Below are 17,312 nucleotides of genomic sequence, written 5' to 3' on the forward strand. Positions count from 1 at the left end.
AGGAACATAAGGCCAGAGGGAGAAACTGTGTTGCTAGATTTATACGCCAACAGGGAAATGAAAATAAAATGTAATAACTCAGAGCCTTAACATGACTTGAGTTCAAGTAGTGAATCTAGATGAAGATGACTTCTATTACTATCACTATCTTCATGCTAGTGCTGATTACATCAATAGCCTACTAATGATTGGTTTGGCTAAAGACTTTACTCAACACTTATAAAAGAAATATAGATCCAATCACCATTGCAGAACTGGATATTTATCTTTTGTTTGATTGTAACATGATTGGTATAGCTATTACTTCATCAATTTACAAAGTCTTAATGATGATTCATTTTAAGACAAATGAATGCCAAGCGTGATCCTCACTAGATAATTTTGTGGCAATAAGGACGAGCCAATTAGTCATGCATGGGTTTATGGGATGCAGCCAAAGCAATCATTATGAAAAGTAGATTTTGAGAGCGAGTGTAACATCCTACCTTGGACCAGACAACATTTGGCTTGGGAACTCCGCTGGCCTCGCATGATAGTGTGATGGCTACGCCCTCATTGGCTATGTAGTGGTACGGACCAGCGTTGATCTCAGGGGGCACTGTGGAAGAATTAGGTCACAAAACACAGCTGTCTGACTGCCTGGACCACAGTATTATCGCTGGCCTTAGCCAGGCAGCAGTCTCAGAGCCGGAGGCATTTCTTCATTACAAACTGATGATGAACCGTAATCTGGCCTGTCTGTCATTACGCGCCTATGAACAAAATGAGCCTTTCATCACAGCGCGCAATAAATGAAGCCTCTCACTATGATGCCAGCAGGTGGTCAAGTCACTGACATATTGTTGTTTTCCATGCTGAGTCAGCACATTGTTGACCAAAAACCGTAATCTTTGGTCCAAACCTGCCAGCGTCTCCAGCATTAAGAAACTGTATTCAGGGATGTGAACTTAAAGGAACAGTTTGACATTTTGGGAAAGGCTTATTTGCTTTGTTGCTGACAGTTGAGATGAGAAGATTGATACCCCTCTATTGATAGACAGAGGTATTGATCTTTTGTATCTAAAGCCTGGCAAGAAAGCGAACACGATTTCCAAATGTAGGACAATTTCTTTAACCTGCGCTCTTACCGTGGACCTCCAGGCTGACAGTGACGTTCATGGAGCCTGCTACATTCACCGCAGTGCAGACATATGTCCCAGCATCCTCTAGGATGGCTCTTTCAATATACAAACTGCCATCACTCCTCAGGAACATCCTCCAATTCAGCTGAACCTGCGCAGAGGAGAAACGACTGCTGTCACACAGCAACACAGAGATGATCTGCGTGACGTACAGAAAGTATTTGAAAGTTGAATACTAGTCAGTCTTACAGGTTTTCCATTTTGGGACCAGTGTCTTTCTGGAAGAGGTATTCCATCCAACAGCATGCAAGGAATACTCAGGGACTGGCCGATGCCAGTGGTGATGATTGGGGAACCCTGCACCAAGAGAGGGGGCTCTGCAGGAAATGTTAAGATATAAATACTAGACAAGAGCAGGAAAATGCGAAAGTATTTTAAGGTCAGCTTTGGAGTTGCTGCCATTGTCTCTAAAATAAACGGTAGCAGATAGATAAGAGAGCTTAGACAAGCCTACCCAGTCCAGTGACACCAACTCTGGCCTCAGATTTAATGGTTCCAAACTGGTTCTTGGCCTCGCAGATGTACAGCCCTTCATCATCCAGCCAGACATCTGTAGTCAAACACATAATAAACCAGCATCTCTACATTTACTGAGAAAGAACTATTTATCTAGAAAAAAAACAAGTCCATGTTAATAGCAGTTAAATCCCCTACACAATACTAGTGGTATTATTGGTTTGAGTGTGCTGTAATTAAGAGTTAAAAATAGAAAGTAACGGGATTAATGGGTTTGCCTCAGCTGCCAGCCTGCTGACACACGTGTCCTACTCGGTAAGTTCTCTGGAGATCACATGTTGGAACATCAACATGTGTACGCTATGAGTTTGCGTGTGACACAATATAGATTTTCTAAAACAACGGCAGGTAAAAAAAAAAAAAAATAAAGCAATACGCAACAGATTGAGCTAATTAGGTCAGACGGCAGCCACAAATGGAAACAATGACCGAGGCAGCCCATGCAAATTTGTCCGTTCGCTCTCCAATACAACATTACGCATGCTATAAACATTTAGTCTCAGGGGCACAAAGGATCACCTTCAATGGCCAAGATTAGTCATATTGCAGACTGAAAGGCCTCCAGAGTTCACAATTTAAATTCCCCTATGCCCTGATGTAAATACAATCTCACAACGAAGGAGAAACACTTACAAAGGGACACCTACTCTTGCAGAATGATTAACAGAATTAAAGTGACTTTTTTTAGGTTAAGTCTTTCACAGACCAGAAGAAGTGCTTTTATCAGGATGGATACTGCTTATATATACACGGTAACTTTAACGTTGGCATCCTGATTCCCTCCCTCTCTTAAGAAAAGCTGAATTTAATATGAAAGGCTGCACCTCTTCTATATATAATCACTCTAAAAATTGCAGTCATGCCAGTCAGTGCAAAGCAACCATGAAGCTGCATTAGCCTGCACTGCAGACCAAAGCTCTTTTCTGTGATAGTGTTTCACGGACAACTCACTCGTGATTAGAAGATGTCCGCTCTCCAGCTGCATTGTTCTACTGTGGCTGTCTGTCCTCGGAAGAATCTGTCTGCCGTCCCGTCTGCGCCAGGTGACCGTCGGCTGCGGGGAACCTCGGGCAAGGCAAGGGAGGGTGATGTTCTCGCCTACGTTTGCCATCACGTCAACCGGTGCCTCCGAGAACAATGGGCCCGCTGTGGAGGGAAGAGGGAATTTTCCCTTTGTGTATATTTTGTGAGAGAAAAAAAAAAAGCTTTATGTGGAACACTGAAGTGCGGTCTTACCTCCAACCTCCAGACTGACCGTGCCGGCTGAGGTTCCAGCAGAGCTGCTGGCCACACAGCTGTACTGACCAGCGTCGACCTCCTGCACCCCTCGAATGTGCAGCGTCCCGCGGTGGACATCCTGCTCGACGAAAGGAGCAGAGCCCACCTCAAGCTCACCTGGAAACACACGGAAAGCAAGCCCATTGGTCTCTTATATGAACCTTCCTCAGTCACTTTTATGTTCCTATCTTTACTTTACCTTTGAACCAGTGAACCAGAGGAGGGGGAACGCCTGTGGCTTGACACTCCAGAGTGGCAACACCACCAACAGATACAAGTACGACCTGCTGCGCCACGGTTATTCTAGGCACCTCTGGAGGATAGAGAAGAAAGTAGGGCTGTGCAATTAATCAAAACATTTTATCGCGATTATGATTTTGCCTCCTAAGGAGCACAAAAACTGAAAAATCAATAAACAAGTGTTGAAATGGGAAAAGTATTAAGGGAGATTTCACAGTTCAAGTGTTTTCACTGTTTTTCAATCATTGCAACGTCTTTCCAAAAGTCAACAAGTAATCGTGTTAAATAATCGGGATTTCAATATTGACCAAAATAATCATGATTGTGATTTTTGTACATAATACAGCAGCCCTAAAAGAAAAGCAGTTTGATTGTGCATTCTTAAAATCATTTTTAATTTATAGCAATTTGCCAGATTTGGAAATAATCATAATGTTAGATAAAATCAGTAAAGGCTGCAGAAGAGACCTGGGGTAAATATAGAAACCGCACACACACACACACACACACACACACACACACACACACACACACACACACACACACACACACACACACACACACACACACACACACACACACACACACACACACACACACACACACACAGCCAACGGGTTAGATGCTTTAAGAACAGGCAGACAGGAATGACACAATCCATCTCACAAGACTCGCGCTGCCTTCACAGATCAATGTTGTTAAAGATGTCATTCGGAGACAAAAGTGTGTATAACAGCACGCCCCAGGAAGAGGCTGCCACAGTCCATCAGTTTTGAGGTTTCTGTAAACCACTAACTGACATGCCATGACTAAAACTTCGGGCCTACAACTGTCAGCGCTCACAAAACAAGAAGAGAAATATCCTTTTTCGTGAGACAGCAGCAGCATGTGGCCACACTCGCTCTACTCAGAGCTGGATATCATTCACAGATTGATTCAAAACAAATGTTCCTGAACAATAAACAACACAGATTAAAAAGAAGAAGTGCTTTCTTATTTGAAGTCTAAAAAAATGAATGCTTACAGAAACAATTATTCATAAAATGAACACAGAAATAAAAAATACAAAAGAGAGATTAAATGGTAAAAAGGCTCATTCAGCAACAGCTTATTTTCACGTTGGCACCCTCAACATCTGTAAGGATATCTTGACTTACCTGCAAACGTAAGTGACACAGACTGCGAGGCCATCCCAGCCTCATTGGTTGCCAAACATGTGTAGTTCCCAGCATCCTCTGGGAGAGCCCCTCTGATGGTCAGAACTCCATGTTGGTTTAGACTCAACCTGTATGACGCAATAGACAGAATTCTGGTTGTTGACTCTTCGTGATTACATGTGCAGATGTAAACCGCCAATTCATCTCTAACCCTTTCTGCTATTCTTGGGTATCATGAGAGAAATGTTTCTTTGAATATGCATTTTACACAGGCATATAAAGTACTTGTGGTTTGGAAAAAAAAAGACGTTACATCAGTAGATGTAAATCTCCAAAGTGATGCAAACAAGATGTGGCATGTAGTTAAAGTGGAATGTAATGACTCTCTGAGTCCTCTGTGCCGGAGGTGTTGAGTGGGCTGAGAGTTCCCTTACCTCGGCCGATTAGTGAGGAACATGTTTCCATGGCTCCAGAAGAGCTGGGGAGAGGGGGAGCCGGACGCCGAGCAGACGAGGCGGATCTCGTCCCCTCGGGAGAAAGCCTGGCCCAGGGGGTGAACTACCACAGAAGGAGCCTCTGCAATTGAAGTCAAACAGAGGCAAAATGCTGACTACGACTAGGGCCTTGTCACCGCTGGCTGCATGATGTAACTTATAACTTCCCTATCGCAAGTTTAACATCAGTAAACTCCTGATGATAGTGGGCTACAATGCAGTTACCGGCACTTGCCGTGTCTGACATCACTGCTACAGAGGTTTCACATTTATTTGGCTATTTCTTTTAAATGCATTACAAACATCTGAGCGTGTGCCCTTGGTAGAAGCCACACTTTTTTTAACATACATCAATAATGGCTGATGAGGAACGTTTTTCTGACAAGGAAGTGGCTCAATCTAACTCTGAGGAGGTTAAGCCAATAATGGAAAACAGATGATGGGGGCCTGAGGGGAGCCCCCAGGCCCCCGATGTGTTAAGCATTTAAGCAGATGATCAGCAGGGTATCGTGCTGCCGTACCTGGAACCAGAAGCCACATGGTGATTCTGCTGTCTCCGTGGGCGTTGGTGGCCACACAGTGGTACTCCCCAGCATCCTGAGTCCGCACCCCGCTGATCTGCAAGGATGAGTCGGACAGCAGCTTCACCCTCCCCGAGCGCGCCCGGATGGTACGTCCCGCTCGGTACCAGGTCAAGTTGTGGCGCATGGAGCCTTCCACCTGGCAGGACAGCACAGCCACGGCTCCCACCGAGGAAGTCACATTCACTGACGGCTTCAGGACCGGGGGAGGCTCTGTTTTGGTGGAAACACAACCAAAACATCGAACTGGCGTTGTCAGCGATGAACAAACAGTTTAACAGAAATAGTTTACTCTTTCATAAAAATGTTTGTGCTGGCATGCTTTGTATCATTTGTATCGTTTTAGCCATGAATCTAAGATAAAAGAAAATGGCTGGAACTTATTTGTGTGTGTGTGCTTGGATCGTTGTATGAATGAGTGTGTGAGACATACCTCTAACAGTCAACTGTGTTAAAGCCCGTCCCTGTCCTGCGCTGCTCTGCACTACACACTCATACAGGCCTTCATCCTCAGCTGACACATGGGCAATCTCCCATGATGCTATAGCAGAATTCCTGATACAAAGACACGCTTGGTTCGTTGGAATATGACAATAGCAACAAGATCCCATTTTACATCACATTCAATTAGTATCTCTCTCACACACACACACACACACACACACACACACACACACACACACACACACACACACACACACACACACACACTCAGCTTCACCTCATGAATGTAATTTAAAGCAGAGCGTCAACACCGAGAAAGAATAGGCGCTTTGTTTATTTCTCAAGATGACACAATCGAATATGTAATGTTTACAAAATTAACCATTGTATACGTGTTTCCTGACAGACGAGCCAATAAAACTTAGCAGTCAAGCAGAACTAATACTTTACAGACGAGACCTGCTCACTGTAAGAGTAGTGAGGGACCTAATTAGCGTAACAGCAGCTAATGGGCGAATTAAGCCGCAGCATCTGAAGGAATCTGAATCCGGAATTGGGAAAGCGAGCCAAATGTTCCAGAGTGCTGAGTGAACAGAGGAAAAGACTCACTGAAAGAACTTCTCCTCTCCCAGCGTTATCCCACTTCTGGTGAATCTTAGCCTGTAGGGAATGTCACTCTCCACCGAGCAGCCAATCACAGCCGGCTGCATGTAGAAGCCCTGCACCACATCGGGCATGCTCACAGCTGGGGGATCTACACGAGGGAGGAAACAAATATTAAAAGGTCACCAGGGAGATTGATGAGGTGTGAGAGACACTGCGGCGTGGCTTTGGTGAGATATGTCTGCAGGGGGGGAGGGGGTTGTCTTGCCGGGAACGATGTTGGTGTAGGAGACACTAGACAGCCTCTGGAAGCGGTAGCCCTCCTCGTCTTTGCCCATCGCCTTGATGAAGAAGCTCTGGGAGGGGGTGCGGATCTCCGGGAGACTCCACAGTCCTTGCTGGCCGAGGTCAGGCGGCATAGGCACGGGGATGGTGCGCAACGAGCGGCCTGAGCCTGACATGAGCTCCACATGGCTGAGTTGACCCGGAGGCTTCAGGCCTGTACATTTCAGCAAAACATGGGCTGGAAGTCCTGAGAGAAAAAAAAAAAAAAAAGATTGTCATGAAGTCATCTTCTGCACATGTTCAAAGTCAAAGAAGACTCAAGAAACTGACAGAAACACGTCCGTCGACCTTTTATCGGCCTCTCTCTGGTGTGGTTGAACTCTGACACGGGAACAATGGAAAAGCCGGCCCGGAAGTCAAGATCGCTGACTCCTGTGACCCTCAGAGTATGGCGCCCACTGCAGCTCACCTTTAGAAAGAAAGCGATAGTATTCCATTAGCCCGCAGTCATGAAAAAAAGTCAAGAAACATATTTATGGACTATTCTCCACAGCAGTACCTTCAGTTTCCAAGCCCCTGGTCTGGGAAACTTCAGGTTGACAACACGAGCCGAGTTGGGAATGTTCAGCAGCTCTTTCAGGCCCTGCGCTTCACCAACTACACGACCTAGAACACAAGAAACGGAACCTTTCAAAGTAAAATATGGCTTCCATTTGGGGGCTCAGAAAATATTGTTAATTAATACGGCAGGAAAGAAAACAGCAGTGACGGAATGTAACTAAGTGCATTTACTCAAGTACTGTACTTAAGTACACATTTGAGGTACTTGTACTGTACTTGAGTCTTTTCTTTACATGCCACTTTCTACTTCTACTCCGCTACATCTCAGAGAGAAATATTGTACTTTTTACTCCACTACATTCATCCGACAGCTTTAGTTACTTTACAAATTAAGACGTTTGCAGACAAAACTGCTGTAGTTAATAAAATACGATGTTTTATAAGAAGTGAAAGTACCCAACAATATACAGGCCTACAGCTGAAATGATTAGCAGAATAAACACAGCAAAGTTTTCACAATTTTCCTGCATTGAGTACTTTTACTTTAAATATTTTAAGTACATTTTCCTGATGATACGTAGCATTTTCAATGCAGGACTTTTACTTGTAACAGAGTATTTTTTACAGTGTGGTATTAGTGTGGCATTAGAATACTTCTTCCACCACTGGAAAACAGTATTAATGGGTTGTCTACCGAAGGGATCGCTGAGCTCGATTTGTGGTGCCTGTCCACTGAGTGACACGGTGACCTCTCGAAGGCTGGGGTCAAAGGGCACCTCCCACTTGTTCTCCTGGGCACTGTCATGGTTGGAGGACAGCAGGTTGACCTTCATGGCATGAACTGTCTCCTCCACCCACTTTAAAACCTGACAGGGGGGAGAAAAACGGAGAGCGGCATGACACCCTGCAGGAGACTAATTTGTCGGTGGATGAGGCTGGGATCCATCAAACTTAGAAAGACAGGATGGGGACAGGAAGGACCTGACCACCACTACCACCAACCCCTTCCCTGGTCGAGCAGCAGACTGCTCTTCGTCTTCCGACTATTCGTTCATCGCAAAAGTATTCCTAAGAGGGATTTTGCCTAAACAAAGGAAAAAGTGAAACAGCGCTTCACTGTCAAACTGATAACATGCAGTTTTCTGCACTCTCAAGCATGTATTCCCAGAGGAGCGTCCCTCACTGTGGAAGTCTGTCAGACAGCAGTCCTCCCCCTCAACACAGCTTTAATCAATTTACGAGTTTTGTTCCTCAGAATACAAAGCAGCATTGCCTTCGTTTTACACTTTTATTGTATATTCCACAGTATCAACCTGGCTAACGTGCAGGCACGATCATATATGGACAGAAATGGCTGGCTGTTTCCCACTTTTCTGTTGAATCGGTTAAGCTTAAGAAGCCAGATGAGGTCAGACTGTGACACAAATTAGGATTGCAGGAGGCTCACTTCTTAAATGAGTCATTCCACCACTCAGAGCAAAGATTACCCAAAGTCTGAAATAATGGTGGACAGTTTGATTATACTTATTGGCAAAACGATCATTACTTAGACTAGAATTTCCCTCAGAGGTTCGCCAAAGAAATATCTGACAATATAGAATTTCAGTTTAGACAGGTGCTTGACCTTCTAGGTGTAATCGTTACAATGGTTTAGAGTAAGAATACAGCTTCCCTTTTGTTTGCTTTAAAATGAAAACAGAAGCAGAGCACTGTTATTTCGCAGAGTCTCGTTTCAGTCTTCCATCTTCCAAATGCTTAACAAGCAACTGCTGTCTAGTATTTGTTTTGACCTTCTATGGAGAGGCATTATGGCTGAGCTGCGTCTGTAATGAAACACACTGAAAACATTTCTTTGGCGGGCCCTTGGAGACGGAGCCAACGGCAACACATTTTAAGACATTTACGAAAGGGAGCAAAAACTGAAACAAGGAAAGCCTTTGATAATTTAATTATCAGCCCTCCGCTTTTTTTTTTTTGTCTATCAGGTCCACCGGGTGCTGAGAGCAGCTGGTTCCTCTCGCCATTTTTACAACTGGAAACAGCTGTAATGTCTGCCACATGTGCAGCCATCACCAGCAGAGCAGGAAACTGCGAAGAAGTGACCTACATCTGCCCCAAGGATAGTGTCTATTGCTTATGCAAGAGAGCAGAGAGGAGTGGGCATTACTCAGACTTCAGATGAAAGGAACTGGAGTACAGAGATGGGACGACTTGCCTTTCGGGGGCCATGGTAGGTCTGGAGGAGCACGCTGAGTTCTGCAGCCACTCCCCGTCTAAACCACACTGGGAATGCAGAGGATCTTAAGTCCTCTGAAACCTCATCCAGCGTGTCTCAGTTGAACGGGCTTACAGGGCTGTTACAGGAAGGACCCCCCTCTGCTATTCATAGAAGCATGACAGATGGGCCACAGAAGAAGGGTTAGCTAAGGCTGTATTCCCCTCACTCCGCCAGGTGCATTACCTGCCCGAGAAAACAAAAAAAACGTGGCTGTGCAGTGGTTAAGCACAACAGCTTGACTCCAGACCTCCCAGTGGGGAGAGGTCGGCTTAGTCCTCACCCAGGCTTAAACACCACAACTGCTGACATTTGCAGGAAGATGTCCCGCTACAAATCAAGGCTATTAGAGCGAATCAGTCCCAGATGGAACCCCTGCTCTCTTCTCAGTGTTTTTTTTTTGTTACACACACCTGCCGAGGCTTTGCCTTTGAGAGTGGCAGGTACACCATAAATGGTGCCTTTGTTTAGCGCACTCAGGAAGACAAGGATACATGTTACCTTGGTTTTGTTTTATGTCTGACAACCATAACCAGCCCCTCAACTCACTACTGCATCCATGTAATGAGGAAACCATGAGGCCAATGTTATACATTACTCTTAAAAGACACTTGAGTTCAGCATCTGTGCAGCTTTCTAGGGAGAAACACACAACAGCATGGCCATATCCTATGCTGCAAAACCGCATCTTCATCACATGCATATTTAAAACCCTGTTTCTGTCGACATTATCTGGAAGCTGACGCATCGCAGCCCTCATTTTTTGATCAGCGCTTCAGGCTACCTATGGCTAAGGATTGCATCATTACCATGAGGAGCACAGATCACGGGCCAGGTTTGACAGCACATTAGCGGGGGTTTCTTGTCCACGCTCTTGTTGGTGCATCCTCTCGTTAATCATAACCAGTCGAAATGTAAAAGAGCGTAAAGAGTGCGATACGTAGAGCTGACAATGAGTTGTTGTGTGAGGACTTGGAGCCAACTCCACTGGGCAGCTGTGTTGGAAGGAGGGAAGCTGTGACAGATCATATCCTGGGATTAGAGTGTAAAATAAGCAGTCTGTTTTCTCTCCATTCTCCCCCCCCCTCCCCAGAGACCACAAAAAGATTGTGGATATTTTGATTTGGCTGCACTTTATAACTTACTTTACTTTGACTGCTATTAAGAGGGCATATTTGGTTAGATTTGTACTATTTCTGAGGTTTTTAAAGATTAAAGGATTTGCATTAATTTGGTAAAAGCATGCCACCCAAGAGCTATAATCACACAGGTCTAAAAACTAATAACACGACATGACATACACTAATTCAATGTGGATCCAAGAAAAATGTGTTCACATGTACAGGTAACAGTACTCTAAGAACATGTGAAAATAATTTAGGCTACTTTAGCACGAAGCCATCTGGGGTTGAGGTGTGATGGCTAGAGTAAGTTTGGTCTCTTTTGCAGCACACAAATCACATTCATACACTCCTTAAACAGCTGGCTGTATTATGGAGTGATTATGAACCGAGCTGCCCCACACACAGGCACTGTATGTTTAGCTACATGCAAGCATGACTTGACAGGAAACAGAGCCCCAAACACACACACACAAACACATGTCTGAGTTCAGAGGTTCAGTGGGCCACCAGTGTGCAGAGCTGCTGGCTCCAGCTCAACGCTGTCCAGCCATCTCCTGTGTTGACACGCAGGATACCAGTGTCTCTTCCAGAGGAAACTCTGGCTTCTTTGGCGTCTGCCGGGGAAGTGAGCCCTGCTGTCTTTGGCTTCTTAGACAGGGCTTCTGTTACATGCTGCTTCCGATACGAAATAGTTACACACCCGTATCATATGAACAGGAAGTTTAAAATCAGCTCTGGAATCATTTGATTACACTAAATGAAATCGCTGTTATTACATCACTGGGTCAAACAGGTTATTTTCTCTTCTTTTTTTTCTTTTTTTAAAGATAACGTTTTGGGCATCTTAGACCTTTATTATATAGGACAGCTGAAGATGTGAAAGGGGAGAGAGACGGGGAATGACATGCAGCAAAGGGCCGCAGGTCTTAGTTGAACCTGCGACCGCTGGGACAAGGACTGACTGAGCCTTTGTATATGGGGCGCACCTCTACCAGGTGAGCTATCCAGGCGCCCCAGATTTTTTTCTTCTGCTTTTGCACTTCAAATAAAGATTTTTAAAATCAATTCTTTTCTCCAGAATCTATATTTTTTATTAATTTTTTTTAACAAATGATTCACCTAAATATTTTCTGTTTATACGGTACCACTGACAGCGACTACATCATATCCGTTTCCTGCAAAACAGACCGAAAGCAGAAAATGCAGAAACGTTATGTACTTCTTTACAAATTAAATAAATGTGATGGGCATTCATTTCTAAAAAACAATTAGTTTTTATAAATGTCTCATGATATATATATATATATATATATATATATATATATATATTTTATATATATATATATATATACAGTACAGGCCAAAAGTTTGGACACACATTCTCATTCAATGCGTTTCCTTTATTTTCATGACTATTTACATTGTAGATTCTCACTGAAGGCATCAAAACTATGAATGAACACATGTGGAATTATGTACTTAACAAAAAAGTGTGAAATAACTGAAAACATGTCTTATATTCTAGTTTCTTCAAAGTAGCCACCATTTGCTCTTATTACTGCATTGCACACTATTGGCATTCTCTTGATGAGCTTCAAGAGGTAGTCACCTGAAATGGTTTTCCAACAGTCTTGAAGGAGTTCCCAGAGATGCTTAGCACTTGTTGGCCCTTTTGCCTTCACTCTGCGGTCCGGCTCACCCCAAACCATCTCGACTGGGTTCAGGTCCGGTGACTGTGGAGGCCAGGTCATCTTGCGCAGCACTCCATCACTCTCCTTCTTGGTCAAATAGCCCTTACACAGCCTGGAGGTGTGTTTGGGGTCATTGTCCTGGCTAAAAAATAAATGATGGTCCAACTAAACACAAACCGGATGAGATGGCATGTCGCTGCAGGATGCTGTGGTAGTCATGCTGGTTCAGTATGCCTTCAATTTTGAATAAATCCCCAACAGTGTCACCAGCAAAGCCCCCCCCCACACCATCACACCTCCTCCTCCATGCTTCACGGTGGGAACCAGGCATGTAGAATCCATCCGTTCACCTTTTCTGCGTCGCACAGACACGGCGGTTGGAACCAAAGATCTTAAATTTGGACTCATCAGACCAAAGCACAGATTTCCACTGGTCTAATGTCCATTCCTTGTGTTTCTTGGCCCAAACAAATCTCTTCTGCTTGTTGCCTCTCCTTAGCAGTGGTTTCCTAGCAGCTATTTGACCATGAAGGCCTGATTCGCGCAGTCTCCTCTTAACAGTTGTTCTAGAGATGTGTCTGCTGCTAGAACTGTGTGGTATTCATCTGGTCTCAAATCTGAGCTGCTGTTAACTTGCGATTTCTGAGGCTGGTGACTCAGATGAACTTATCCTCAGCAGCAGAGGTGACTCTTGGTCTTTCTTTCCTGGGGTGGTCCTCATGTGAGCCAGTTTCGTTGTAGCGCTTGATGGTTTTTGCGACTGCACTAGGGGACACATTCAAAGTTTTCGCAATTTTCCGGACTGACTGACCTTCATTTGTTAAAGTAATGATGGCCACTCGTTTCTCTTTACCTAGCTGATTGGTTCTTGCCATAATATGAACTCTAACAGTTGTCCAATAGGGCTGTCGGCTGTGTATCAACCTGACTTCTGCACAACACAACTGATGGTCCCAACCCTATTAATAAGGGAAAAAATTCCACTAATTAACCCTGACAAGGCACACCTGTGAAGTGAAAACCATTTCAGGTGACTACCTCATGAAGCTCATTGAGAGAACACCAAGGGTTTGCAGAGTTATCAAAAAAGCAAAGGGTGGCTACTTTGAGGAATCTAAAATATAAGACATGTTTTCAGTTATTTCACACTTTTTTGTTAAGTACATCATTCCACATGTGTTCATTCATAGTTTTGATGCCTTCAGTGAGAATCTACAATGTAAATAGTCATGAAAATAAAGAAACACATTGAATGAGAAGGTGTGTCCAAACTTTTGGCCTGTACTGTATATATATATATATATATATATATATATATATATATATATATATATACACACATATATACATACATACATACACACACACACACACATATATATATATATATATATATAGATAGATAGATAGATAGATAGATAGATAGATAGATAGATAGATAGATAGATAGATAGATAGATAGATAGATAGATAGATAAGTCTCTGGGTGTGTATAATTCAACTTTTGTTTTGTTAAAGAAGGAAAAGAAAATCGCAACAATACCTCTAGAATCACAATAATTGAAAATCCCAATACAAATCAAATCAGCGCCCATGTATCGGGAAAAGAATGGAATCGGGACAAAAGCATATCGTCCCAGCCCTACTTTCCATATTCATAAACAGCACTCAATTCTACTTTATATGAGTAGAATCAGTGGAATGTATGTTAAATCATGTATTATGTATGCAGATGTGTTAATGGTTTGGTGAAAGTAGCAGTGCCATGTACTCTGTCATGCTCTCACCTCATTGACCTGCTGCTTGTCCAGGTGAAAGATTTGTCCAGAGGAGGTGGCAGCGATCTCCTCATACACCCTGTAGCCAGGCTGAGAGCGGTCCCCACAATCCCCGGTCAAAACAAATACCACCTGGGAATAAAAGGGGGGGGGGGGGGCAGGAAGAGTTAAGAGGATTACTACTGTTCAGTGTTTGCTTTCTACGGACTGGCTTTTAGCTGGCTCCAAAGTGACGCTAATGCTCATTGTCATGCTTCACATAAAGAGGCTGAGACTAGAGTGACTTTAAAGAGACTTTCCCTTGCTCAGCTGAGCGTCGGGGAACTTCATTGGAATGTAGATCTTTCACAGCATGCCACTGTATTCCTTTTGTTACAGCGTGTGATAAATGCAAAGATACTCAAACCTCTGTGGGCCAGGACTTGTATTTAAACATTTACATTAAACCATGTTCCTGTTAACCAGTGGTGGAAGAAGTATTCAGATCCTTTACTTAAGTAAAAGGACTAATACCACACTGTAAAAAAAAGTCAAAGTCCTGCATTGAAAATATTACTAATTTACTTAGTTACTAATTAAGTAAAAGTATGTAAGTATCATCAGGAAAATGTACTTAGTACTAAGTACTAGTATTAAGAAAAAGTACTCAATGCAGAAAAATCCTCACATTTTACAAACTGGAAACGATCCGAACAGTTCTGTCAATCAACTAAGTGTTAAATCAGCTAATCATTTCAGCTGGACTTGTCAGCCTGTATATTGTTGGGTAGTTTCATTTATAATCAAACATTGTTTTTTATTTTATAAACTATGTGTGTATCAATCATACTGCATAAAATGCATAAAAGTTTAGTACTTCTTAACTTCATACTACTTAAATAAATGTCAGACTGACATATGATGGGCATTCATTTTTAAAAAACAATTAGTTTTTATAAATGTCTCATGAGATATATATATATATATATATCCCTGATCTGTGAGACCCTAGTCTCGCATTGCCAGACCTTCCTCCACAGCGCTGCGGAGGAGGGTCTGGCTAGTCCACACATTCCGGGATGGGAGAAAAACGTGCTCTGGTTTATTGGTATTTCTTTAAACCAATCACAGTCGTCTTGGGCGGTGCTAAGCTCTGCACGGAGCCTCTGCAAAATAGCCACCGGGAAGGAACTTGTTTTGGTTGAACATGTGTACGTTCAAAGGTTGTTTTAGTCGTGCAGCAGAAAACTCTGATTGGACAGATAGTCTAGCTAACTGTAAGGATTTACCCTGCAGAGATCTGAGGAGCAGTTAACCATTAGTCCTCAGAAATCCACCGAAGTTTAAAATGGCAACACAAAGAAAGTGAAAGGTACCGGACACCTGAACAATCCCGGAAGTGAAACGTCGTGGCTATAGACTAGTGAGACCCTTACAACCCTGCCCACTTTCCAGGACTGTACCTGTGATTGGCGGAGCTGCACCAGCTGCAGAACGTCTCTCTTCAGGCGGTAGTCTTTGGCTCTGGCGTCAGTGAACACGTAGATGAAGGATCCAGGCAGGGAAACCTCTAAGGCTTTCTTTATGGCTCCTATGCTCATCTCGGGGCAGTCGCCCCCACCCTGGGTGACAGAATCACACATGATCAAATAAACTCTAAATATCTTATTACATATATACTCAAACAACGCTGTCATATATCCCAGCATTTGGAAAAGAGTCTAATTTAGCAGGGACACAGGTTATGGCAAACATTACATAGAAAAATTTAAAACACAATACTCTTTAAAGCAACACTAAGTAACTTTTGAAAGAAGAAATTAGACAACATGCCTTTTAAAAGTCAACACATCATTGTTCAATTCAATACACTCAGGGGTTTTACCACTAGTCTTACTTGGTCTGGTGTAACCAGTGGCTTATGGTTGCTAATGTTCAGATACGTATTGCTATGTAACTGATACTGCTGAGTCAGTGTGCTGACATTATGATTCTTCTAACCTACATTATTATATCATCATCACATTATTGTCCCTCGTGGCATCAGTGGCTGCTGTTCGCTAAAAGTCACATAGGCTCGCTTTAAGTAATGGCTGTCTGCTCAGCTATAGCTCGGATTAGTGTGGAGCAACAAAGTGGTTCCAGGTCCTATTGAATAATCATTGCATGTGTTCTGGTTCCCACCTGGACAAACAGCTCTTGCAGATCCTGCTGGAACTTCTTTGGGTCTGTGGTGATGGACACAGGTCCGATATCTGTGAGGTTGGAAATGTATATCATAACAGAGACTTTTGAAGTGAACAAAATCAAATCAAGTCAGCTTAATATGAGATGCTCTGGTTGCTATACAATAGCGTATGTCTTAAAATATTCATCCCAAACAAATGGACCTAAGGGCTTAGGTGTTCCTTCTCAGCAGTTCTGCCTCTGTGAAGAGAGGAAAAGCATCTATAGCATCAAAATCCCAAATAAGCCACACAGTCTCATTATATCAGGGCCATAGTGGTGCCCCGTAGCGTTTTGTGCAAGACATGAATTTCAATCATGCACACCAGACAGAACAAGAGTGTCGGGAGAGATTTTTGCACTGGCTAAATTACAAAATGTTCAGGTTTGGTTTCACACAAATGGCTACAATCTGGCCAAAGTCTGGAAGATGATAATAATTTTCTGCAGCTGGAGTCAGCATTTTCTACTCCGCGACTACCTCCAGCAGCGGCAACAGCAAACTCTGGTGTAATGGATAAGAACCTGTCGGGGCCTGAGACTTACTTGGATGCCTTCTGGGGCCAATCACTGGAACCGTAACATTAACTAATACACAGGGGACGCATTGTTTTTGCTTTTACAACACTGCTGACTATAAACACAAGCCTTTTTAGTACAATTATGACAGATTAGGGTGGAGCCTCATGATTTCTGTGTTTGTGTTTGTTATTCCCGACGATCAAATACCATTTTGAAGTATCTTTGTGAGACTATTGATACTGAGCTTGTAGACTTGCAACAGTGGAGGCTTTCAAGTCCCTCGTCTGCTCCTCATGAGTGACTGTATAACACTGACAGCACCGTCACGCCTCTTTGTCAGCCACTGCGGCTTCTTTGCAAGCTCTAAGGTTTACAAG

The 17,312-nt window shown here is 43.4% G+C and overlaps 1 protein-coding gene across 1 annotated transcript in view; it reads right to left on the reverse strand.

Annotated features, from left to right (window-relative positions):
* hmcn2 (hemicentin 2) overlaps positions 1–17,312 on the reverse strand; it is a 54,323-nt gene that overhangs the window by 35,709 nt on the left and 1,302 nt on the right. Inside the window, exons 2-20 of the mRNA XM_039803283.1 lie at positions 16,372–16,442; positions 15,651–15,809; positions 14,218–14,340; positions 8,035–8,206; positions 7,339–7,445; positions 7,128–7,248; positions 6,763–7,026; positions 6,501–6,645; positions 5,881–6,002; positions 5,388–5,660; positions 4,807–4,948; positions 4,373–4,500; positions 3,175–3,288; positions 2,934–3,092; positions 2,649–2,843; positions 1,636–1,731; positions 1,371–1,498; positions 1,128–1,272; positions 486–598 (exon numbers count right to left, since the gene is read on the reverse strand). Coding sequence (XP_039659217.1) covers positions 486–598; positions 1,128–1,272; positions 1,371–1,498; positions 1,636–1,731; positions 2,649–2,843; positions 2,934–3,092; positions 3,175–3,288; positions 4,373–4,500; positions 4,807–4,948; positions 5,388–5,660; positions 5,881–6,002; positions 6,501–6,645; positions 6,763–7,026; positions 7,128–7,248; positions 7,339–7,445; positions 8,035–8,206; positions 14,218–14,340; positions 15,651–15,809; positions 16,372–16,442 — 2,777 coding nt within the window. The remainder of the gene's footprint in view (positions 1–485; positions 599–1,127; positions 1,273–1,370; positions 1,499–1,635; positions 1,732–2,648; positions 2,844–2,933; positions 3,093–3,174; positions 3,289–4,372; positions 4,501–4,806; positions 4,949–5,387; positions 5,661–5,880; positions 6,003–6,500; positions 6,646–6,762; positions 7,027–7,127; positions 7,249–7,338; positions 7,446–8,034; positions 8,207–14,217; positions 14,341–15,650; positions 15,810–16,371; positions 16,443–17,312) is intronic.

Source organism: Perca fluviatilis, chromosome 6 (assembly GCF_010015445.1).
Source record: "Perca fluviatilis chromosome 6, GENO_Pfluv_1.0, whole genome shotgun sequence".
Taxonomy (NCBI): Eukaryota; Metazoa; Chordata; class Actinopteri; order Perciformes; family Percidae; genus Perca; species Perca fluviatilis.